The 23,825-nt window shown below is 37.4% G+C and overlaps 4 protein-coding genes across 4 annotated transcripts; 1 reads left to right on the top strand and 3 right to left on the bottom strand.

Moving 5' to 3' along the window:
• Nucleotides 1-3,555: 3,555 nt before the first annotated feature.
• Nucleotides 3,556-10,980, top strand: LOC112197616 (calmodulin-binding transcription activator 5). Its single transcript, XM_024338358.2, has 14 exons — nucleotides 3,556-3,760; nucleotides 3,906-4,019; nucleotides 4,507-4,632; nucleotides 5,171-5,286; nucleotides 6,149-6,237; nucleotides 6,371-6,416; nucleotides 6,867-7,020; nucleotides 7,275-7,376; nucleotides 7,479-7,537; nucleotides 7,930-8,184; nucleotides 8,621-9,315; nucleotides 9,528-10,074; nucleotides 10,334-10,642; nucleotides 10,715-10,980. Exons 2-14 carry the CDS (start codon nucleotides 3,968-3,970, stop codon nucleotides 10,760-10,762), a joined length of 2,598 nt encoding a protein of 865 aa, XP_024194126.1. The 5' UTR covers nucleotides 3,556-3,760; nucleotides 3,906-3,967; the 3' UTR covers nucleotides 10,763-10,980.
• Nucleotides 10,981-11,195: 215 nt separating this feature from the next.
• LOC112197620 (GTP-binding protein SAR1A) lies at nucleotides 11,196-12,017 on the bottom strand. The gene is made up of 3 exons (XM_024338361.2): nucleotides 11,889-12,017; nucleotides 11,661-11,792; nucleotides 11,196-11,557 (listed from the first exon to the last, which is right to left on the bottom strand). The coding sequence occupies exons 1-3, from the start codon at nucleotides 12,015-12,017 to the stop codon at nucleotides 11,237-11,239; spliced, it is 582 nt and encodes a 193-aa protein (XP_024194129.1). The 3' UTR covers nucleotides 11,196-11,236.
• Nucleotides 12,018-16,534: 4,517 nt separating this feature from the next.
• Nucleotides 16,535-18,228, bottom strand: LOC112197617 (GTP-binding protein SAR1A). Its single transcript, XM_024338359.2, has 3 exons — nucleotides 17,996-18,228; nucleotides 17,751-17,882; nucleotides 16,535-17,183 (listed from the first exon to the last, which is right to left on the bottom strand). Exons 1-3 carry the CDS (start codon nucleotides 18,122-18,124, stop codon nucleotides 16,863-16,865), a joined length of 582 nt encoding a protein of 193 aa, XP_024194127.1. The 5' UTR covers nucleotides 18,125-18,228; the 3' UTR covers nucleotides 16,535-16,862.
• A 1,301-nt stretch (nucleotides 18,229-19,529) lies between these two features.
• LOC112197618 (GTP-binding protein SAR1A) lies at nucleotides 19,530-22,467 on the bottom strand. The gene is made up of 3 exons (XM_024338360.2): nucleotides 22,207-22,467; nucleotides 21,987-22,118; nucleotides 19,530-20,067 (listed from the first exon to the last, which is right to left on the bottom strand). The coding sequence occupies exons 1-3, from the start codon at nucleotides 22,333-22,335 to the stop codon at nucleotides 19,747-19,749; spliced, it is 582 nt and encodes a 193-aa protein (XP_024194128.1). The 5' UTR covers nucleotides 22,336-22,467; the 3' UTR covers nucleotides 19,530-19,746.
• Between the last annotated feature and the right edge of the window lie 1,358 nt (nucleotides 22,468-23,825).

Here is a 23,825-nt window from a genome sequence, read left to right on the forward strand (position 1 = left end):
TCTGTTTTTTTGTTTGGTTCTCATATTTTTTCTGTAATCATATTTTTTTTTTTTACTTTTTTAAAGAGGATAAAAGGATTTCACTCCTACCCCCATGGTGACTTGAACCCAGGAAAAAGTTTTTCTATCGGGACCCTCTATATTTGCTCATTTGACCTCTCATCTCTTTACACCTTCTATTTGCTTTTTAAAGAGTAAAATTTACTAATTAAACCTCTTTTAAATACCTAACTTAACCTTACTCATAAAAGAAAATATTTTGGAGCATTAAAGATGAGTTTTAATGCTCCCATAATTATTTGTTAAAGAAACTTGATATTGTTAAAAAAAAAAATTTGAGAATTTATTGAAAAAAGATAGTGTAACTAATTAACACAAATTTATCAAGGGTTTTTCAAGCCTACTATTTCATGCTTAATTATGGATTTTCAGTGCTTAGTTTTCATGGTTGCATGCTGGATTTTAGATAGGTTGCAATATTAAATTTGTTCATGCTCTGTTATTTTGTTATTTATTTTTGTCTTATACACAAACTTATTTGGTTAATTTACATGAGGGCTCTTTATCTCATGTTTCATGATTCTCAAGATAAAGACCTTTGTTTATTTTTTTTCTCTCTTGCATCATATTTTTATTTTTATATAATTCACCAAGTAATTTTGAATGCATTTTCTCTTTATTATTTCTTCTTCAAAAACTTTTATAAACAAAGAAAATGAGAAATATGAAATGAGAACTAAAATGGAAATGAATAGTTAAAGTACTATAAATGTGTTTCCATTATTATATTTTTCTTATTAATTTGTTGTCTGTAACAGTTTTTTGTATGAGGATAAATATGTCATTGAATAATTAAAAAATGAGGGAGATCTAGTAAGTAGATTAAGAGGTTGCAATAGAAACTCTCCATAGAAAATAGTCTTGTATGCTACTGTTGTCATATTTTAATGAGTTCATTGTTACATCAAATAATGGTCTTGTATCCATGTATTCGAGATTATGGTCTTGTACTACAAATAATTTGATTATTTATGAGGAATAATTTGAGATATATATCAATAAAAAAAAGGGGATCTAATCATCTATGTTGTCGTCTTTGATGTTTACTAAATGTTCCATATTCATTTGACAAATCAAACACATTCAATTGATATATAACAGAAGGATATGGGAGGAGTAACAAATGAATTCATCGTATCAAAGGTAAAATAGAATTGTTGATGGATAGCAAGGATCCCACGTAACTAGAGTCCTTTCTGCAAAACTCGGACTGATCGGCGTCTAGGGTTGAAAACTTGTTCTCGTCCGGTGGCGCTCATTGTTGGCGATGGTTCACCTCGCCAGTGAGGGGCTGCTGACGGACGGGGATTCTAATTATGCCTGGGAGTTTCTTGGAGAAGGTTTTGGCTTGGGATTTGGGCTGGATGGCTTGGCGGCTAGTCCGAACGACGGAGTTTCAGGCCGGGTGGCTGTGTGTACATCAAGGGGCACCTTATCGAGGGATTTCCAGATCCGGCGAGTCCGAGGTGACTGGGTTGCGGTGGAGGATCCTGGATCGGGGAGCACGACGTGGTGCAGCGGGTTCTGTGGCGGCGGAGCTCGGTGTGGGGCTGTGCGACTCAGAGCGTGGCGGCGGAGGTTGTAGCAGCGTGGGTCGATTGGGGCGACACTGGGGTGCGGCGGGGGAGACCGCTAGAACTACGCCGGAGTTGTATGCATGGCCAGTTGGCTGAGGAAGATAAAGTTTGGGCTTGGGCCCAACCAATCTTTGCCAGACCCGAGTTTTGAGCCTCTTTTCATGGGGTTGTCCTTTTTGGGCTTCTATGGTGGGCTGGGGTGTTTTGCCCTAGGCCCATCTCTATGATTTTAGTTTATCTATTTACAATAATTCCTTGTATTAGGAAACTAGGCATTTTATGCTCTATGTCTATGGAGTAGTACCGAATGAGGTTATCCGCTATTTCTACGTCTTTGAATATATAATGAGTAGGACTATATGCATGTACCACCTGTGGGTACTACCACTAGCTTCTTGTCTGTCTATCAGTGAAAGGGTATGTAACGGCCTATTCTGACTTGTGATGAATATAAATGTTGAATTTCATTCAAAAAAAAAAAGAAGGTAAAATAGAATTGTGAAATATTTAAAAATTAAAGGTGGTCCAATTACAGATTTTGGAGGTATGAATAGAACCTGGAAAAAAAGAAGAAGCTTTTATTGATTTTATTAAACGGTGGGTCTTTTGAAAAAATTAAGTAGGTGTAGATACCATATTGGTTATTTGTAAAAGTAAATTTGAGGTCTATTAAGTGAGGAGATCCAAATGCTAATTTTAAAGGTCTGAATAGAAGCTCCCTTAATTTTTTTATATTTATGTTTTATGTTTTTTTTTTTCTTTCTATTTTACTAAAACAACTATTTAGATGATTTCATTATGAATTTTTATTTTTAAACTAAAAGAGTGTTTTGGACAATCCATATTAAGGTGAATCCGGAGCACTTTGCTTTATATTATAGATAGATAGATATAGATATATAGAGACGGCCTCATGGATTAAGATAAATCACCCGATAGACGGGGTTAGCTCAAGCCGTGAACTATAATAATTAAGAGATTATATTCTATTGGGTGGTTGTATATATTCAGACCTCCTTAATTGATATTTGGACCTCTATTGATTTTTATTTGCCCAAATCTTCCAATTTTATCCCTTTTTATTACTATTTACACCTCCTTTTTATTTTATCTTTTTCATCCCCATCTTCTTCTGTTTCATTTTGGAAGAAGATCGATGCGAACAAATGGGAAGAGAAACCATTTGAAAATTCAATTTGTAGGTACAATCAAGTAGAAATCAAATGAAAATTTGAATTGCATTTGTTCACAACTCATTGAAACATTAAAATATTGAAACTTTTGCCTTCTCTGCATGCTAAAAGAAAAACCATGATTAGATTAAACTTGCACAGCTATTGATCTAATCAATCATTTATATCGTAGAAAGACTTGGGTCAAACTAAAATTATCATCAGACATTGGTGACATAATTAAACCAAAACATGAAAAACATGCTAGCTTCAAAGTGAAAATTGGATGGATATTCATTTTGTGAATGTATTGCAATAGTAAGTTCTTTATCAATCAGATGAGCAACACCACCCCTCGTCATAAGTATTTTGCTTTTGCTATCTTTATCATTTCTTCTATGTATATTCTTAATTAAAGAATCAAATGATCTCCTTCGCCCATTCCCCTCTCTCTAGATCTTCTCAGCAAAGGATTCACTGTTTTTTTTTTTATATAAAGGGTACAACAGGATTTTATAAATTACCAAAAAAATTAAGATGTTCATATAACAATTTAGGAAGTCTGAATAAAACCATTCGAGAATTCAATACAACAGAAATAACGCCATATGAACGAACATACACGTGTTTCAGAGACAGTTATCCGCCACCGTAGGATTGATATCCTGTTTGAATCACATTGACCAACCCGATCTGCCCTGTCTTGAACTGTGAACAATGAACATCTCCCCTCTATTTAACAACATGTTAAAATAAGCAAAAGGCAAGAAAAGTCTCGGCCTTTATTGGTCTGTACAATTCAAGACTTGTTCTCCTTTGCAATTTTTTATTGAGTCAAGCTCCTACTCATTGAGTCATTTCCTTGGCTTCGTTTGCTAACAAATAATCATAGAGCCTGCACTGTCAGAGCTCCCTCTCAGTTTCTCTATCTAGACCTCCGTTTTTCATCAGGTAATTTCTAGTTTCAGAACCCCTTTGATGTCTCTATTTGATTGCGATCTTTTCCAGTATGAAATATGATTCATGCCCATATATAAAGTTTGGATTTTTGAGAAATTATTGTTGATTTTTTTTTTTTTTTTTTTTTTTGGTGAAGGTGTTTATGGGTTTAGGGTTTGAGTGAGAGAATTGCTGGGAAAAGTTTTGAACTTTGAGGAGATGGACAAACCGCTCGTGGGTTCTGAGATTCATGGATTTCATACAATGCAAGGTACGGATGGAAGTGTCCTTTTCTTTTGAAGAATAAAGATTGGTACTTTGTTCTCTGTGTGTGTGGAATTTGGTATTATATTTTGGAAAATGATTGGTTTCAGTAATGGATGATCGGTTTTAGTTTAGTGATTTTTTTTAAGTGTTCAATTGGAAGCAAGAGCAAGGAAGATTGGATTTTGAAGTGCCTTCAGTGAAATTCGTTTGTATGGATGCTATAAAAACTAGTTGTGTAGGTAGGAAAGGTGTGTCGTGTTGGTATGGTGATGTGTTCTGATGACTTGATTAGAGTTGGTTTTGGGTATTTTGAATTCTTGTGTTTTTTTCTTTTTGCATGCCTCTTTTGGTTCTTGTTGCAGCGCTAACTATGTGTTAGGATTCTTTATCGGAATTCATGGCTTCGTATGATGATATTGATTACATTATGAATCAGGGTGTAAGTTCTGTGGCTTATTTTTCTTGTAATTGGTTTCTTGTTCTGTGCACAGATTTGGATGTTGACACTATTATGGAGGAAGCCAAAGGACGATGGCTCCGCCCAAACGAAATTCATGCAATACTCTATAATTACAAGTATTTCACCATCCATGTCAAGCCAGTGAACTTGCCCAAAAGTAAAGTTTCTGTTACATTTAGTTGTACCCTGGTTATATTTTATGGTTAACTATAGTGTTCCAGTTTCCAACCCCAAATTCATTCTGATCTGATTTGACCAACGTCTCGTAATATCATTCAGTCATCATGATGAAACTTACAACTATGTTAGTAGTAGCCTTCCCATATCTCCTTGAAAATGTTTCAACAGATTAGTTCAAATCCAAGTGCTTTTTTCTTTTTCTTTTTTTAAAGCATGATTAAAAGTATCAACTCTCTGTGGTGAAGCTGGGTGAATTATCAGTACACCATCTACATGTATATCTTGAGACGAAATGCATTTATAAGTATTTAGATTTGCATTGAGGGCAGGCAGTTGTGGCACTTTTATTGGTCAGTATGCAATCATTATCATGAGTTGAAGTTATATCAATTAGTAAGAGAGAAACAAATTTCTTGTGTCAACTCTGCGTGCACAATCTACTTCTTCCGGTGTTAACTTTGACAGGAAATCATGTAATACTGAAGCTGTTGTTTGCTATTTTTTTAATGTAACAGGTGGCACCATTGTATTGTTTGACCGTAAGATGCTTAGAAACTTCAGGAAAGATGGTCATAACTGGAAAAAGAAAAAAGATGGGAAGACAGTCAAAGAAGCTCATGAACACTTGAAAGTGAGTTTTTTCTTTATTTTGCCTTTTCTCCTCATTCGTGCCATCAACATATCTTTTGGAATTACCATCTAGGGGTTAGTAGTATTCATCAGGCCCATGGTTTGCTCCCATGTGGTCTGGAGTTTGGATCCCTTTCATTGTACCTACCTGGCTATTTGCCAGAGTTCCTGCCTCCTAAAAATTGCAGGGTTGGGTGGGAGGCCCCCGTTTCGATCCTGGGTCCTTGAAGGGTTTGGTGGATTTCTGGGTATCCAAAATAAAAAAGAACATATTTTTTGGTATTGGTAGTGTTTTACCTGCAGCTCTAGCCTTGTTTTCTTAGGTTCGTCATGACAACAATAAACTTCTCCTGTGATTGTTCTTTGCTAGAATTATAATTCATAGAATACTAAATGATTCTAACTTAATAAAACAGATGGCCCCGAATAACTTGAGTATTCCCATCAAAGTCGATTAATTATTCATGGAATTTTCCAAAGGACACGATGCCTCAAAAATGCAACAGATTTTATTGACTCCGCACTTGCATATATCAAAGCTTGGTTGAAATTCTTTTGCACCATCCTTCATATCTCTGGATATTTAAGTTACTGCAACTATTGTTTTACTAGTTAATCTGTTGCACCATCTTGATTGTTTCCCAAGTGGTCTTTTTGATTGAGACTTGAGAGGCAAAAGTGATAGACTGACACAGTGACACTGTGTAAGGAAAAGGTGTTCGTTGCTGGTAGTTGCTTTTTTATCCTATAAGTATTGAATGACACAGTATCAGAATCTCGAGAAAAGTAGCTTAGTTTTCCACAGAATGATTATTGTTATATATAACTTCTACATATTTTTGTCATTTCTTTTTATGGTTCAGGTTGGTAATGAAGAAAGGATTCATGTATACTATGCCCATGGCGAGGATAGCCCAACCTTTGTCCGGAGGTGTTATTGGCTGCTTGATAAGTATGTAATAATTACACTTTACATGGATTCATTATTAAATTTTGTACCATTTTCTCTTTAAAAGTCAGCTCTCTCTCTCTCTCTCTCTCATACAGTATTCTGACCAACAGTTTTGTTGTTAATCTTATTGCAGGAGTCTAGAACACATAGTCCTTGTTCATTACCGTGAAACACAAGAGGTGGTTGTTTTAGCTCATCAACTATTCTTTACTTTCATTGATACTTCTAGATGAACAAAGTTTTGAGAAATTTAATCAGGGCATGAATAATTAACTCTACTATTTTCTTATTTTTTAGCAATTTTGAGTTTACACTTGTTTTAAAACAATTAACTTAATCGTAACATAAGCAGTTTATTATAACTTTTTTAGACACTGTACACTAGCAAGAGTTTCATTCATTCCAGTAAGGAACTTTATGGACTAGTGCTTCTGACAAATTGCCATAGGAGATGCCTGTCTTTTATTCTTATTTTTTACTTTTTTAATGATAAAAAAGTGAGAACGTGGTACACCTTCATGCATAAGTGGCAGAACCTAGCAATCTCTAAAATAAATGCTTTGTGCCATTCTTTTCAGTAATCAGCTAGCTTCTGACCTTATATTGGGTGTTGTTGGTTTATAATACAGTTGCAGGGTTCTCCAGCCACACCTGTGAATTCCAATTCCAATTCCAATTCAAATTCTAGTTCTATCTCAGACCCATCTGCTCCTTGGCGTCTATCAGAAGAACTTGACTCCGGGGCTAACAATTCATATTATGGTGGTGCAAATGAACTTTTAGGTGACTATAGATGAATTTTCTGCAAGTTGACTTGCAAAGTATTTTTGTTTTGGAATTGTTACTCTGTTTTATTTCAGCAAACCATTAATGGAATTTCGAGTAGCAAGTTAGAAGAAATAAATTTACCTTTTCAGCACTTCACTATTATAATTTGTTTTTCTAGTATAGTAAAGATTGTTACTTATTTTCCTATTTTTATTCTTGAAAATGGGATACTAGAAGATTTTTACCCTTGATTCTTTGATGATTAACAGAGCCTGGTATCGGTTTGAATGTTAATAATCATGAACAAAGGCTCCATGATATCAATACACTTGAATGGGATGAGCTTTTGGTTACATATGATTCCAAAGGAGGTAAGTGACTAGATAATAATTATTGCTAGAACCAGAATGAGGAAAGCATTAATGATTATTCTCTCTTCTTTTTTTCTTTTGGTGGGGGGTTCTGGGTACCAGACAAAGTTTCAGGCTTTGACCAGCAGAATCAACTTGTGGGAAGTGGCGCCATAAGTGGTGTAAGTTCTGACATTCAATTTCTAAATGTGTTTTTTTTTCTTCTTCTTATGTCTTTCATCCGTTTGCCACAAGTCTTGTACATAAAGAAGCACCATTTCCCCACAATGAGATACCTGTTATTACCTGCCATATTTATGGTATAAATCTTGTGTTTTCATTCTCCGACTTGTTGAAAAATAAAATCAGCTATATACTTTCCATGTTTGTGATAGTGAAGTTTTTCTACTTTGAGTGATGAATCTATTTCATAATCTGGATTAATATCATATATAGTAATATTTTTCAGATAGTCTCAGTGAAGACCAATCAATAATTATGGCTGGCTGATTTATTACTAATTGACCATCTTAAGTTCTAACAACAAAACTCTCTCTCTCTCTCTGTTGTCAAGGGCCCCTGTGATTCCTCGGACATTTTGGGTAATGATGGATTGCGTAGTCAGGACAGTTTTGGGAGGTGGATAAACCAGATTATGACCAACTCTCCGGGTTCAGTGGATGACTCAGTGCTTGAATCCTCATTTCCACCTTCTCAGAGTTCATTTGCTTCTCCAGCAATGGAACATATTCAATCTTCTGTTCCTGAGCAAATATTTATCATAACCGATGTTTCACCTGCATGGGCTTTCTCAAATGAGAAAACAAAGGTATTCCCTCTGTTTTATACCCCATATTGTATGGTGGTCATTGTGCTATTGATGTAGCTTTTGTTTTTCCTATAATAACAAATGAGTTCGACTGGCATAGGTTTCATGGCCGTTAATGAGCTCTTATACTGAAATCTCAGTAACCCTAAGTGGGTTAGACAATAACTTATATTGAAAAACGGAATTTTCATCCTTTCATTGTATTGTCAAATGTCATTTCAATGGAAGTGGCATAACAGAAATATTAAAAACATAACAGTATCAAGCATAGAGGATTCTTTTGACACATCAACAATGACATAACAGAATATTAAAACATCGAAGCAATTTAAAACAAAATAAACTAAATGCTTAAACTTTGCACACCTTTTAGATAGTTGAGAAATCAGATTGTATTCAGTATCAATTGCCTGGCCTCTAACTATTCTTTTTGCAGATTCTGATCACTGGCTTCTTTCATCAAGAGGTTTTGGATCTTGCGAAGTCCAATCTACTTTGTATCTGTGGCGATGTATGTATTCCTGCTGAAATTGTTCAGGTTGGGGTATATCGATGTTTCATACCACCACATGTGCCCAGATTTGTGAACCTTTTCATTAGTCTTGATGGTCAAAAACCCATCAGCCAAATACAAAATTTTGAATATCGATCTCCTGTAATGAGTAACTTAGTAGTTCCTTCAGGAGAGAACAAATTGGAAGAGTTCCAATTACAGATGCGGCTTGCTCATTTGCTTTTCTCATCATCTAAAAGCTTGAACATTGCATCTAGTAAAGTATCACCACATACCCTCAAAGAAGCCAAGAAGTTTTCCCATAGAACTTCTCACATATCAAATAGCTGGCAATATTTGATCAAGTCAATTGAAGTCAACAGTACTCCTTTACCACTGGCAAAGGATAGTTTGTTTGAACTTATTTTGAAGAACAGACTAAAAGATTGGCTGTTGGAGAAAGTTCTTGACAGCTCTAAAACCAAAGAATGTGATGGTCATGGTCAAGGAGTAATCCACTTATGTGCTATTCTAGATTATACCTGGGCTGTTCGATTGTTTTCATGGTCTGGCTTGTCATTAGACTTTCGTGATAGACGTGGATGGACGGCCCTTCATTGGGCAGCATATCATGGAAGGTATGCTTTATTCTTTCTTTCTTTTGTTGTTGTCTTATCTTGGCTTTATGCCAACAATACTTGTCCTGGCCTTACTGAATTTGTGCGTGTTGTTTGAAATACACGCAATTGAAGATAGTTTATGTGCAAATATCATGATCTTGCATGCATTCTGTGATGGGATTCGAAGTATATCTTTTACGTCTGGTAATTCTAAAACACTTGTTTTGCAGGGAGAAAATGGTTGCAGTTCTATTATCTGCAGGGGCAAAGCCAAACTTGGTCACAGATCCCACTTCAGAAAACCCTGGTGGTTGCACTGCTGCTGATCTTGCATTCATGAAGGGTTATGAAGGATTAGCAGCTTATCTTTCAGAAAAGGCTTTGCTAAAACAATTTGAGGACATGAGTATAGCTGGAAATGTTAGTGGTTCCCTCCAAACTAACACAAACTGTTATCAGCACTCTGAGAATCTCAGTGAGGAAGACCTGTATCTGAACGATACTTTAACAGCCTATAGGACAGCTGCTGATGCAGCAGCACGAATACAAGCTGCCTTCAGGGAAAACGCACTAAAATTAAAGGCTAAAGCTGTTGAATCTTACAGTCCTGAGGATGAAGCACGCAGTATAATTGCAGCATTGAAGATTCAACATGCATTTCGCCACTATGATGCACGAAAAAAGATGGCAGCTGCTGCCCGTATTCAATATAGGTTCCGTACATGGAAGATACGTCAAGAGTTCCTTAATATGCGCCGTCAAGCTGTCAAAATTCAAGTAAGCCCTCTTCCCCTACCTTGCTGGCACGTTGCAAGCTAACACAGCTAGTCTGAACCACAAGGTTACATAATATTTAATTGGTCCATCGAGTATAGTAGTTGTTTTATAGACATGGTTAGAATATTGAACTTGCAACTAAATTTGCCCCCTCTCCCTCTAATTTTTGGTGTCATAATCTGTTGTCTGACCTGTGAACGAAACATATATCCTTGAAGTGTAGGAAAAAAATGTTGATTGCACTTTTCTTTTTGTGCAGGCTGCTTTTCGAGCCTTCCAAACGCGGAAGCAGTACCGCAAAATCCTATGGGGAGTCGGAGTGCTTGAGAAAGCTGTTCTGCGGTGGCGCTTAAAGAGAAAAGGGCTTCGGGGGCTTCAGGTTGATCCCATTGAAGCTGATGGAGATGATAAGCAGGAAAGTGATACTGAAGAGGACTTCTACCGAAACAGCCGAAAACAAGCTGAAGAGCGTGTTGAGAGATCCATTGTGCGGGTTCAGGCCATGTTCCGCTCCAAAAAAGCACAGCAAGAATATAGTAGGATGAAGTTGGCTCATACTGAAGCAAAGGTGAGTGATTTAGTTGGACCTCTTTTACTATCCTAAAGATATATTAACCAAACAAATTTTTATCTTCTGCAGCTGGAATATGAAGATATTTTCGACCCTGACAATAACATGCGTGGATAGTTAAAAGAAAGTCTTGAAGGCAAATGATAACATCTGTGGTGGAGTTCTGTACTTCTGTACTATGTGTAGCATGTACATGTTGTAAATGCCTAGGATGATTAGCTTCGAGTATTTTGACCCTTTCAGACGGTCTTAAAATTGTTTGGATGGTCAGTACTTTAATACTGGTTCTTGGTTTTCGATGTTCTTGGTATCTTTAGTACTGTTCTTGTTTTTAATATTGCGGAGTCAGGCCGTTGCTTCATCACCTTTCACTTTGATCCATGTTCCACCCGGGGAGATCCTTTACATTACAGTATGAAGAGATGGATTGGTCAGACTAAAGATTTCTTAGGTCTGCAATATAGATAACAATACATAGATACGGAACATTTGAACGAACACTACCAGGTTTGAATATAAGACGACCTATTAACTTTATATCAGCCCCTATGCTCCTAGATTGAATACTTCCTATGCTTATTCTTCTTTTGCCTACTCGATATACTGAGCAAGCCACTTGAATCCTTCCCCATAACCCATCTTGCGAGCAATGCTGCACATGAACACCTCCATGGGGCGGACATTGGAATGGTACATCTTGACCTTACCCTTGCCAGTTGTGAAGTTGGTCAGGCCGAGAGAAGCACGCAGCTCCTCCTCTGAGGCAGAGTAAGGCAAGTCGATCTTGTTTCCCAAAATAAGAAACGGCACTGTTGCCAGAGACTCTTCAGAGAGAAGAGAATCGAGCTCCCTTCTCGACTCTGCAAATCTTTCCTTGTCATGAGCATCAATTACGTAGACTACAGCATCCAGCTAAACAGAGAAAGATGAAAGAAGAATTAATATCTATATGAACACATGCACATTAATTCAAAGTATAATATGCAACAACTAATATTCGAGTAAATGTACAAACCTGGGCATAGTAATCCTTCCAGACTCTGCGAGCGGTCTGATGCCCACCCAAATCAAAGGCTGTGAAGTGGACACTCCCTATTGAAAAATCATCCGAGGTTGGTTGCTGAGTTGGTTCGCTTTGCTTCAAGCTCTGCAAGTGGAACATGATCGATATGAAAATAGAGAGAACAAAAGAAGAGACCCAGAAAACTAGAGATTGATGAAGATAGAGAGAAGAAGTACGTACCCCAAATCTGAGCATGTGAAGCAAAGTGGTCTTTCCAGCATTATCAAGACCTAAGAAACAGATCCTAGCGTCTTTATGCCATAGCCCCAACGATTCAAGAATTCCATAGAACCAATCCACAAGAAACATGTTTATTTGGGAGCTGGTATGGATCAACAAGCTCAAAACCTAAGAGTATACGCGACTACGCGAGGATTGATCGACAAGAATTAAAGTTCTCGGAAGTCTGATAGAAATTTGAAGAGTTTGTGAATACAAAGAGAGTTTGTACAAAACCAATTGAAGGTTGACTAAAAGACTTGTTCGACTAGGATACTAGACACCTTGAGACGCAAGAAACCAATAACAAGTTGGATATGTTCAATTTTTAATGCTATTTCTGTTTTCTTTTTTGATAAAATTTTATTTAGGTTGTTGGTATTGATTATTTTCTAGCTGAAGAAAATTGTGGATAATATTTTCAATCAATGCAGTTATCTCTCTCTATCTCTGATCAGTATCCAATCAAATCAGTAATACTAGTCCCCACCTGGTGATCAGTTTGCGTTAGAGAAATTAGCACCTACTCTTCCACCTTGTGATCACTGTGTTTTTGTGAAAGCCTTTGATACAAAGTTTGACATAATGACATAGAAGAAATTTTCAATTGCCTCCAGATTGACTTCAATCTTTATACGAAGCTATACCAATAACAATCAAGTCCTGCTCCTCACTTCACCCAGATATCTAGTGTAGTACTTGTTTAGCTTTAACTTCAACCTATATACTTTTTGTTGACATGGTCACTTAGCATTCAGGAAATCAGGAAATAAACTTAGAAAGGGAAAACAATGCACACTGAGAGTGAGATTGAACTAATCAAATACATGTCACAATCTTTAAAAGAGCATCTGGCTTAGTACAGAAACAAATTTAAGGACTCGATACTGTTGTTGCCCCTTATTATCTAGCGTGTAAATGACACATACAATAGGAGCCTCATGCGCCTATTAAGTAAAATATATGCCCTCTCAGCGCAGCAACTTCCAACATTCTAACTTCTAAGTCTATAATACAATATCACTGCCGAGGAGATTGGGCAGACTACTTCATCTCTGGCCGCTGGCAATGGCTCCATTCATTAGCACCATGAGAATACTCAGAAGCAAAAGCCATTTAGCTTTCAGTGAGCTAGGTAATCTGGGACAAGTTTACTCAGTCAATACAAAAAAGAAAATCTCAAACACGAAAGGATTATAGCAAGGAACTTAAACAAACTAAGAAAGTATCTCTCCATTATCCTAAAAGAAGTACTACGAAGTAGTTAATGTTACCACCAATCCCAGAAGAGGAAAATAAGAGAGAGAGGTTAAGCATTCAAACCTTGGGACAGCCATTGTATCTCTGATTGTCTATCTGGTGTATCTTTGAGACAGCGGTAGCATCTTTAGTTTAGCCGGTATGGCCTAGGAAAAAGTGAATGATTAATAAACAGGATGAGCTTTAACCTGCCCCAAAATCGACCAAGTTATGTGGGCAAACATAAGAGAAAAGCCCTGAGAATTGAGTTGGGATTGATTTCATGCATGCTCATTGATTTGAACAAGATGGTGATGATGTGTCATGATGGCGTAATCATCCTGACCAGAAACTTCAACAGGCTTTTATTCGCTCTCCGAACCTCCACTATTTTTATACTGCTTTCACCTTTGCAATGCATACCTACCCACTGGCCACAGTTTCTTTAACTTATGTTAAACCACCTTTTTAATTTTTCGCTTTTTCAGTAAAATCTTGACTTGGATGAGTTAGATCTAATATATATATATATATGGATGGGTAAAAGTTTCATCTGACCATCAGGAGAACACTGCATTCAACAAGTTATTTCCTCTTTCAAGTAGGAATGTTGGATAAGTTAGGAAAGATACTAACTTTTCAGTTTGATTAGGAAAGGAAAGAGACGCCCATGCCAATTCACTTATTGATAGATTTTCTTTGGGGTGACACTACTGATAAGAAGAAAATTCAGTTATTGAATTGGGACTGTCTGCAAACCCAAATGCAAAGGTGGTCTTGGTATTAAAAAATCTGCTGAGATGAATAAGGCTATGCTAGCTAAAACTAGTTGGAGAATGATCAACGGTGATAGTGGTTTATGGTGCAAGATGTATAAGAAAAAGTACCTTCGGAAGGCTTCCCTTCTTGATAAGAATTATACATACCATCATAATTGTTCTAGCACTTGGACTCTTGGAGTAGTGTGCTGCATGGTGCAAAACTTCTTAGAGATGGTTTACTTTAGAAAGTAGAGAATGGGAATACTATTAAGTTTTGGACCGATGATTGGACTGGACATGGAGCCCTCTCTTCTTTTGCCTCTGATGTTAACCTTGTTGACCATAATGCTCATGTCCAGGATTTTTGGCTCAATAATGGATGGAATTTTGATCTCCTAAAGGTATGCCTCCCTGATCACATCATTGATATTATCAGTAAAGTTTCTATTTGTCTTAATGGTTCTATTGCTGATAATCTTATTTGGAAGCATACTTCTAATGGTGTATTTACTGTTAAAAGTGCTTACATGTGCTCTATTGATTCTGATCTTACTCCTGATTGTTTTTGGAAGAAAATATGGAGTTTTAATATCCCTCCAAAACTCAAAACCTTTGCTTGGATTATTGTTCAAGGAAAACTCCTTACCAACTCCCAAAGACTTAGAAGGCATTTAACTACTAATGAGAGTTGTCACTTCAGCCTTGGCATCCCTGAAACCATGCTCCACCTTCTCAGAGATTGTACCCATGCGTCTAAGATTTGGAAGAGCATTGCTATCCCTGTAAAAATGAAAGGTACCTTCTGGCTCAATTGGAATGACTGGATCGCCGCTAATCTTCTCTAGAAAGGATGTAAATGGCTTTCCTTTGACTGGAATGAATTCTTCATCATTGTTTGCTGGAACATTTGGAAATGGAGGAACAAAGGGATATTTGATGCTCATTTCACTTTTCCTCATAATCCTAAAGAAATTATTCTTCAGTATGCTACTGAGATTTCTATTGCTTCCAAGCCTAGTATTGACAATAGGCCTCATCAGTTTGTAACCCTTGAATGGATGAAACCTGCTGCAAACAATTTCAAATTGAACATTGATGGTTCCATATCTTATGCAGGAGTGATTGGAGTTGGTGGTCTCATTAGGAACAGTTCTGGTGTTTGGATTAAAGGGTTCACTCACAGTATGGGAGTTGGTGAGATTGTCGAAGCTGAAGCTTGGGGCCTTTACATTGGCTTAAAGCTTGCCCTTGATCTCCACATTAAACGACTGGAAGTTGAAAGTGATTCGGCCATTGTGGTAAATCTCATAAATTCTGGAAATATTGATAGTCACTCTCTTGGAACTCTTATTGCCAATTGCAGAGATATGATACAAGAGTTTGATCTCTGTTCTATCCACCACATCCATAGAGAATGGAACTTTGCAGCGGATATTTTGGCAAAAGATAGTATCAACTTCTCTAGATGAATAATTTTTTGGGATCAACCTCCCCCTCATACAGTTCAGACCCTCCTTGATGATATTGCTGGCATTGGCCATACTACAGTTGTAGGCTCTAACTTCCTGTTCTCTAATTAGTTTCCTTCTTTCCTAGGCCCTTTCGGGCTTCCTTGTAACCAAAAAAAATAATAATAATAAGAGACGCCCAATTCCGAGCCTATTAATAGGCAGCTTATCAGTAACAAACCAAATCTCCCAACTTTTCGAATCACTGTTTGCTGTTTAAAATTCTCTTTAAGATACGCAAGTTCCTAATGATACGCTAGTTTAACGAGCCGACGTATTGTTTAAGCTTGGCTTATTTTTCTTATTGTGCTTAGTGCTTACCATTGAGTTCATGCTCAACTCTTTTGCAACCACAAGTAGAAAACCAATTTACAGCAATATGTACGACTGTACGAGTATAATTAAAACAGATGGAAATAATCAAGCTTTTGGTATTGTGGTTATGTTTGTCAAATTTGAGCGTCAATTGTTGTAATCAGCTATGAGATGAACAATTAAGATAAATGGTGCAGAAAAAAGTAAGGGAAAGTAAAGGCTATGTGATTGTGTATCTGAAGTGGATTGTGGATATATATACATATAGAAACATTTCTGCATAACTAACTAATTGCACAGCTAACTGAATTTTTTGCAACACAGAATGAATGACTGCTATGTGTACTAGCTTGAACAACTTGACCTGACGGTAACGAAGACATGGAGTTATACCAGGTTTACTCTGCTGCATTTCTGCCTCGTGAGAATGTCATGAGCATTAGTAGATGGACTTTGGTATTACCAGAAGTTCTAATGCATAATGAAGGATCTGCATGAGCGCATTGAAACCCAACAGGAGGGTAAATGAGAAGTGGGTCACTCTTTATGCCCTTGGAGGTCGTTTAAGTCCTAGTTTACAGAAGTGCTCACCTCTATACCCAACACAAAAAAGGTTAAGGATACAGCACAAACTAAAGCCAACCCATACTATTCGAGTTGACTCGCAAAGAGATTTCAATCTTCAATTCAAGCTTACTACACCTGGAAATGGATGTTATGGGAATTAAAGTCAGGAGGGGCAACTGGAGAATTGTAAAACCAGAATGGTGGGCTTTCTCAAATAGACGCTAACAACTTCCCACGTAAAATTCATATTTTCCATTGCATAAGACAACGAAGTCATGAGGTAGAGTATACAATCTAACACTGCAAATTACACAAGTAAGAAAACTAACTTCTCACTAGCACAACTTATGCAACCTGAACCCAAAAAAGAAGAAGGAAAAAGCACCCAAAAATTGAAGAGCATAAAGCTACATTAAGGTAACCTATCCTTTACATGAGCACATAGCTTAGAAATAGCAAAACATTGAATTACTGAAGAGTGTATCAGTGGTAGGAAAACTACCATCTCAATTCTCTGCAGAACAGCTGCTTGTCCATTCATTTGCCTACTTGATGTATTGAGAAACCCACTTGAATCCTTCGCCATAGCCCATCTTGCGGACAATACTGCACATAAACACCTCCAGTGGACGGACATTGGAATCCGCCAGATTGACCTTCCCCTTCCCAGTTGTGAAGTTGGTCAGGCCCATATGATAACGCAGCTCATCCTCTGAGGCAGCATAGGGTATGTCAATCTTGTTTCCCAAGATAAGAAACGGGACAGTGGCCAGTGACTCATCGGAGAGAAGAGCGTCAAGCTCCTTCTTTGACTCTGCAAATCTCTCCTTGTCAAAAGCATCAACCAGGTAGACAACAGCATCTACCTACACCTCAAAAACCATAGATATCCATCAGTCTATGCTCATCACATAAGACAAATAAAGCATATATCTTGACCAAGCCCCGTTTCAAACAAAGCCCCGTTTCACAAAGAGAAAAAAAAAAATTCTAGGTTTGGACTCTGACGTGCTATAATCAATTTAGCAATAACTATCAATTTACATTATTAAAAGCACATCAACCAAATGCTTGACTGCAACAATGCAACCATTAACTACAAAATTCAAGCACTAGCAATTAAATAACACGAAGTTCAATAATATGTCAAAACCATGTATAGGACTACAAAACCATAGTTGGGATTGAATATTCATCAAGTAGCTATCACCAACGAAAACTCGAATCTTTGTTTCTATAATCCTCTAGTATTCCAATCCATTACATTTAGACAAACACAAAATCCATGAATTGTAAAATTTTCATAGTTTATCAGATATCTACAACAAGCAGCCACTATTTCAAAGCACGAACCAAATCAAACACTAAATTACCAAATCAGAAGCAACAAAAAATTGAAATTTAGGCTAGTTTTTAAGTAAGATTAAAAAAACCTTGGCGTAATAATCCTTCCAGACTCTGCGAGCGATCTGATGGCCACCCAAATCAAAAGCCTTGAACTTAATCTTCCCTATACTCAACTCCTCGGAGGTCGGGTACTGAGTCGGTTGGTGCTGAACTAATCTCTGCAAATCAATCAAGCAAACCCTAACTTCAATCCAAAGCCGAAACGAAGTCGTTTCACAAAATTCAAACCAAAACAAAAAAGAGAAAGAAGAAGAAGAAGAAGAAGGAGTACCTCATCTTTGAGCATGTGAAGCAAGGTGGTCTTCCCGGCATTATCGAGCCCCAAGAACAAGATCTTAGCTTCCTTCTGCCACAGTCCTAGGGATGCCAGAACACCGTAGAACCAATCCACCAGAAACATTCTTCTTCTTCTTCTCCTTCTCTGTGAGAAATTCAATTTCAATTTCAATCTCAAGTTTGAAAGAAAATGACGGAGAATCCTTTACGGGTTGAAATTTTGAAAGATTTTCTGGGGATTTATATACAGGGGAAGCTCGAGTGGGAGACTGGTTTGGCAGGTAGAGTGGGGGGTTTTGGGGAGGTAGGGTTTGCTGACGTGGAGCCGGTGGAGAGGGAGGGGTGACGGGGAATTGCAGGTTGGAAGAGTGGGGATCCTACGTGGAGGAATTTCAGTGGCTGGTACGCGTCATTGGCTTTGTGTCTGTGTGTGCTGGGTTGCTAGCCATCGAATTAGAAAACTGGTGTCCTTGGACGTATAGGTGTCGAATTGGGGGGCCGTCATAAACGCCGTGATGGTCGACACCACACTATGACAGCCCGCCTAATTTAAAGTTGAAAAATTGTGTAATTTTATTAATTCGTGTCTGTTGAGTTAATAGTTGAAAATTTGTGCTTAATATTTATTAATTATGACCTAAACTTGATTCATGTACTAATTATGACCTAAACTTTGATTCATGTAGACTTGTCACTAGACTACATTTTTTTTTTTTTTTTTTGGAGAATAGTCACTAGACTCTACATTTTAAATTGTACTCGGTTAAATTTCTTATAGTTAGACACCCAGATGGATTTGGTGGTTCAATCCCACGCATTAGAAGTGGATGTGGATAATAATAGTCTCCACAGAATCATTGTAGCAAAACAGATCTACACTTTTTGTTGATTGTTAAATTTGGATATAGGTTATGGTTTAGACCTTGAAAAAGGATTTAGGTTACGTTGGTGTGCATATTTGATCCAACTATTCATGCACATAATTTAAAGAGGGATTGTCTAATTTAGGTAATATCATTTAGTCAGTTACTACTTATTGATCAGATGAACACCAATGTACGTGAAACAAGCATGTTCACCTGGTCAGTAATCAACTTAAAAAAACTATGCTCAACCACCTTTCAGTATAAATTCAATTGCGGATAAAATTATTTTTAAGTTGAATTGTTTTATTTTCAACCCTCAGATGTAAATCCACAGATGATTGAACATAATTTATTTAGTAAGTTACTGATAAAGTGTACACCACTACGTAAAAAATTTGACACACCAACGACTAGATAAAAAATTATAATAATAAAAAAGGACGTACAATTGAGAATATGGAGCATGCTCATCAAATGTATGTGCCATTGGAAATTTGGGATAGAATGGAAGAGAGATCATAAGTTCTGCATGCCAATAGAAAGACAACAATCTACTGCGTCATGAGAAGGAAAAACTGATTTCTAAACAAAAACTGCAAAATAGAAAGAACGTGAAACTATTCAGAATCCAAAAGCAATCATTGAAAGAGAATTTATCAGAAAAATAAGCACACTCCACTGTGTTCTAGAATAACAAATTTCTGAGATGAACATTGCAAAACAAATCACATACTATGATAGTTGTCAATCCTTCAATTGTGATCAAAATCAAACAACAAATTCCTCTTCCATTATAATTGTGGTCAGACACTACAAATTGGCAGGGAAAATACCACACAAATACTGAACCAAAATGTTATCTCCCTACTTACTCTACTTTCTATTTGATATATTGGGAGACCCATTTGAAGCCATCTCCATACCCCATCTTGCGCACGATACTGCACATGAAGACCTCAAGGGGCCGAACACTAGAATCAGCAAGATTCACTTTTCCCTTGCCAGTAGTGAAATTGCTCAGTCCCAGATGATAGCGCAGCTCATCTTCTGAAGCAGCATAGGGGATGTCAATCTTGTTGCCCAGCACAAGAAATGGAACAGTTGCCAGGCTTTCATCTGAAAGGAGTGCATCCAGCTCCTTCTTTGACTCTGCAAACCGATCTTTATCATATGCATCAACCAAGTAAACTACTGCATCCACCTGTTCACAACAGCCAAACCAGTAAATATGCAGCATTTACTTACTTTGGCATGATACTACCCAGAAATCTAAAATTATAAACAAGAACTGATGCGAACAATATGAACCACAGAGGCCACAGGACAAACAAGATACATGAACTTAACACAACCACAGGACTTCATACCAAGTAGATCTACTTGCTGGAAAAAACGCTTATGCAATCAGAAAATCAGTCGGTATAGACTCCACCTAGAGTAATGAAGACACTCAACAAGGAGGAAAATTGGTAATTACAGAGCACTTAATCCTTATGAAGAGGTCCTCTAGTTTGACCAATAAAATCTTAATCTTATGAAGCAACCTCTTAAGAAAGTCTTCTCTTTTGCACTTTTCTCTATGAGCAACTAATCCACTAGGAAGCATGGAGTAGGTCTAAAAGTTACTTTAACACAAATTACACACACACCCAAAAAAAAAAAAAAAACTCATGAAAAGCGTTAGGGAAAGACGGGAAGAAAGGAAAGAGACTACCAAATACATGTGCAGGTATCCAAATTGAACCAGACAATTTGTTCTTTTCTGAAAATTATAAAACAATTGTCTTGGAAAGAAATTTCAATTTTCTTTGCACCCCAGTTCTGTAACGAGAGAATAGGCCATCAACTCTAGCCTGGCCCCATTTATGAATCCTTGCGGCCGTCTATAGAAAGCACATCATGTATGTAAAGACACTAGTAACAACCCCTGGAAAACTGATTATCGTGCTCTGAACAAAACCTCCACTCTAACATCTGCTTCCCATAAATCAGAGAAATGCAAGGAAATATTATCTGGGATAACGAAGGCAATCACCCTAAAACAAATCGATTAAATCTACCGAACACCAACCTAATAGTTGAGCTAGAAAAAGTATGAGTATAAGGAACCAAAAGTCAGATGCTTAACTCCATATCAACAAAACATGGAATAGTTAGTCCTTACTGGAATATCAAACCCAAACTCTTCAACGAAGCTCAAACATAAACATAGAGATAAAGAAAGTTTAAACGACCAGTTACTAGGTTCGATTCCATGCAACCTTTATAAACTACTGAGGTTCTTAAATCAAAATAAGTAACACACCAGGCAAAAGTGTAAAATTGTGATTCACATATTAGAGGTGGCTATCATTATAGTATAATCATGAAGCCCACGGCAACCAATGTGCAGATCATACTTGAGCTGAAAGTTGCAATCCATCAAACTTTGAGACACCTAGTTTAACAAATCAAAGATTGATTGAGAGTCCAAAAGGAAGAAGAATTGGAAAAAGGCCTTAGCGATAGCATATTAAACCAATATCACTAAGCAGTGAATTTGAGCATTCATACATGCTTTTGGCTTTCCCATCTATAAAAGTCCAAACCAATGGTAGGGTAAAAATTTATGCAAACAAAGGTCAAATGCCCAAATAAGATGGAAAATAAAGACAGAAAAGCCAAAAGACAGAAGAAAGTTACACTGAAATCCATTCCAAATCTTATAAACTCTAGCATCTTATGCCCTTCGTAATCAAAGAGCACAGTTGCCACTCAAGTAGAACAAGAAATTACGTTTCACATAATAGAAATGCCCATCCTCATAGTTTTCAGCCCCGAAGTCCAATCCATCAAATATCGAAACAATCAGTTTCGCAAATCCAACAGAAATACATCAAAATACAGAACAAAATCACCTCAAAAATGCGATAAACTAGAGCTCTTGTACCATTTCAACACGAAAAAACAGCAGTCAAGTAAAGCAAGAGCTCACGATTCACATATCAGACTTTAGGCATAAACTCATAGCAATTAATATGCAGATCACATCCCAGCTCAAAAGTAATAATGATCCATCCAAAAATCGAAAACAAACGAGTTCAGCAAATCGAATAGTGAAGGAGGGAAGCAAAAGAAGACCTTCGCATAGTAATCCTTCCAGACTCTACGAGCGATCTGGTGTCCCCCCAAATCGAAAGCCTTGAACTTAATCTTCCCAATGCTCAATTCCTCCGACGTCGGATGCTGCGTCGGCTGGTGCTGCACTAGTCTCTGCAAACCACAAAATCAAATCACAATTAAACCACCAAATCACCATCACCAAATAGAAAAAAAGAAAAAGAAGAAGAAGAAAACTCACCTCATCCTTCAACATATGAAGCAGCGTGGTCTTTCCGGCATTGTCGAGGCCGAGGAAGAGAATCTTGGCCTCCTTCTGCCAGAGGCCCAGAGATGCGAGGACGCCGTAGAACCAGTCGAACAAGAACATTTTAGATCGGAGAAGAAGAGTGCCGAATCAAAATCGCGGCGATCGAATCGGGGGAGGGCTTTTGTCGTTTTTGGTGTGCCGGTAGAGCGAGGGAGCGTTACAACTGGAACCGAGAGGACATTAATGTGATCAATTTTTGTCTATATAGTAATAATAATAATACACTTTTTTTTTTTTTTTCTCCTCCTCTCTCTTGCTCTCTTGTAGTCTGCAATGCCATGCCTGTCTGTCATTTTTGACTTTTGACCATTTTGGGGAAGCGACAGTAAATGCTGAACGGAAATTTACTCTGGGTCATTTTTGGCTGGCAAAAATATTAGAAATGTAAAATTATGGTTCTGGGAAGAAATACTCCAATTCATTTGTTGTCCATGTAAAGTCCCAAACTTTGAATGAGTACTAATTGTTGGACCGTGGTTGAGATGCATTGTATATTAATCTTATTTGCAATGTATTGGATATGAGCGGTTAAGAAATAAATGTTCATATGTAAATTGATAGATGAACATAGCATGTCGGACTGATATATTGGACTATTGGTATGATTTTTGGATTATCCAATTTTAAACTTTTCCTCCATTTTTGTTTCAGTCTTTTATCAATTATTTTGTTAGACTTGATGTCAAACTAATGCTCATTAGGTTAGAAGAAGTTAGTTGGGAGGAGATGGATATCTGTCCATCAAAAAAAAAATGAAAATGACTAAAGTGAGATACACAAGTGTTATATGCACTCACATTTAAAGCAGGTTATAATGTTATATGCGTCCCTAATGTATCACTGTTCATCTAATGAAGTTATGAGTGTGAGAGATCAACCTTCTTAAGAGCGGTCATAGGTCTTTTTTTTTCTTTTTTTCTTTTTAATAAAAAAAAATACCCAATTAAAAAAAAAAAACTTTAAAAAAAAAATCAAAACTATTGCAAATACCACATCAATTTTATGTGAAATCTTTTAGAAAACAATGATTTAGAAAGAAGCGCTATTGAAAACAATGGAACATTACCTCACAGGGCCTCCGCAAAAATAGGAGCGATCTAGGGTTTTGAAAAAACAAAGGAGGCAGTGTTGCTTTTCCGGCTGCGCCCTCCCGTCGATTACGGCTTCCAGCCCATCGATGTGGGATGGGTGCAGCCAGATGGGCGAGGTTTCAATTGGAGGCAAGAGGTAATCAAGTTTGGGGGCTGCAACAGGAGACTGCTTCTTTCTCGCAGATGTTGGCAATGGTGGATCGGTGCTCCGCTGGAAATCCGTTGTGGTTTGGCGTTGGTAAGGGACTACATGGTCGATCTGGGCTTCAACTTTTGGATCTGACCACAAGGTCGCCTACCTCTTGGTGGCGAGCTGCAACGGAATGGTTGGGGCAGCGAGGAGTGGTTATCTCGGCATGGTTGCAAGGCATAATGGCATCGGGGCTTGGTTGGGGCAGTGTTGGGTCGGAGAGTTTTGCCGGAATATGGGTTTATAGTGGAGGGAGACATCAGAGCTGG

The sequence above is a fragment of the Rosa chinensis genome, chromosome 4, assembly GCF_002994745.2.
Source record: "Rosa chinensis cultivar Old Blush chromosome 4, RchiOBHm-V2, whole genome shotgun sequence".
In the NCBI taxonomy this organism is placed as follows: Eukaryota; Viridiplantae; Streptophyta; class Magnoliopsida; order Rosales; family Rosaceae; genus Rosa; species Rosa chinensis.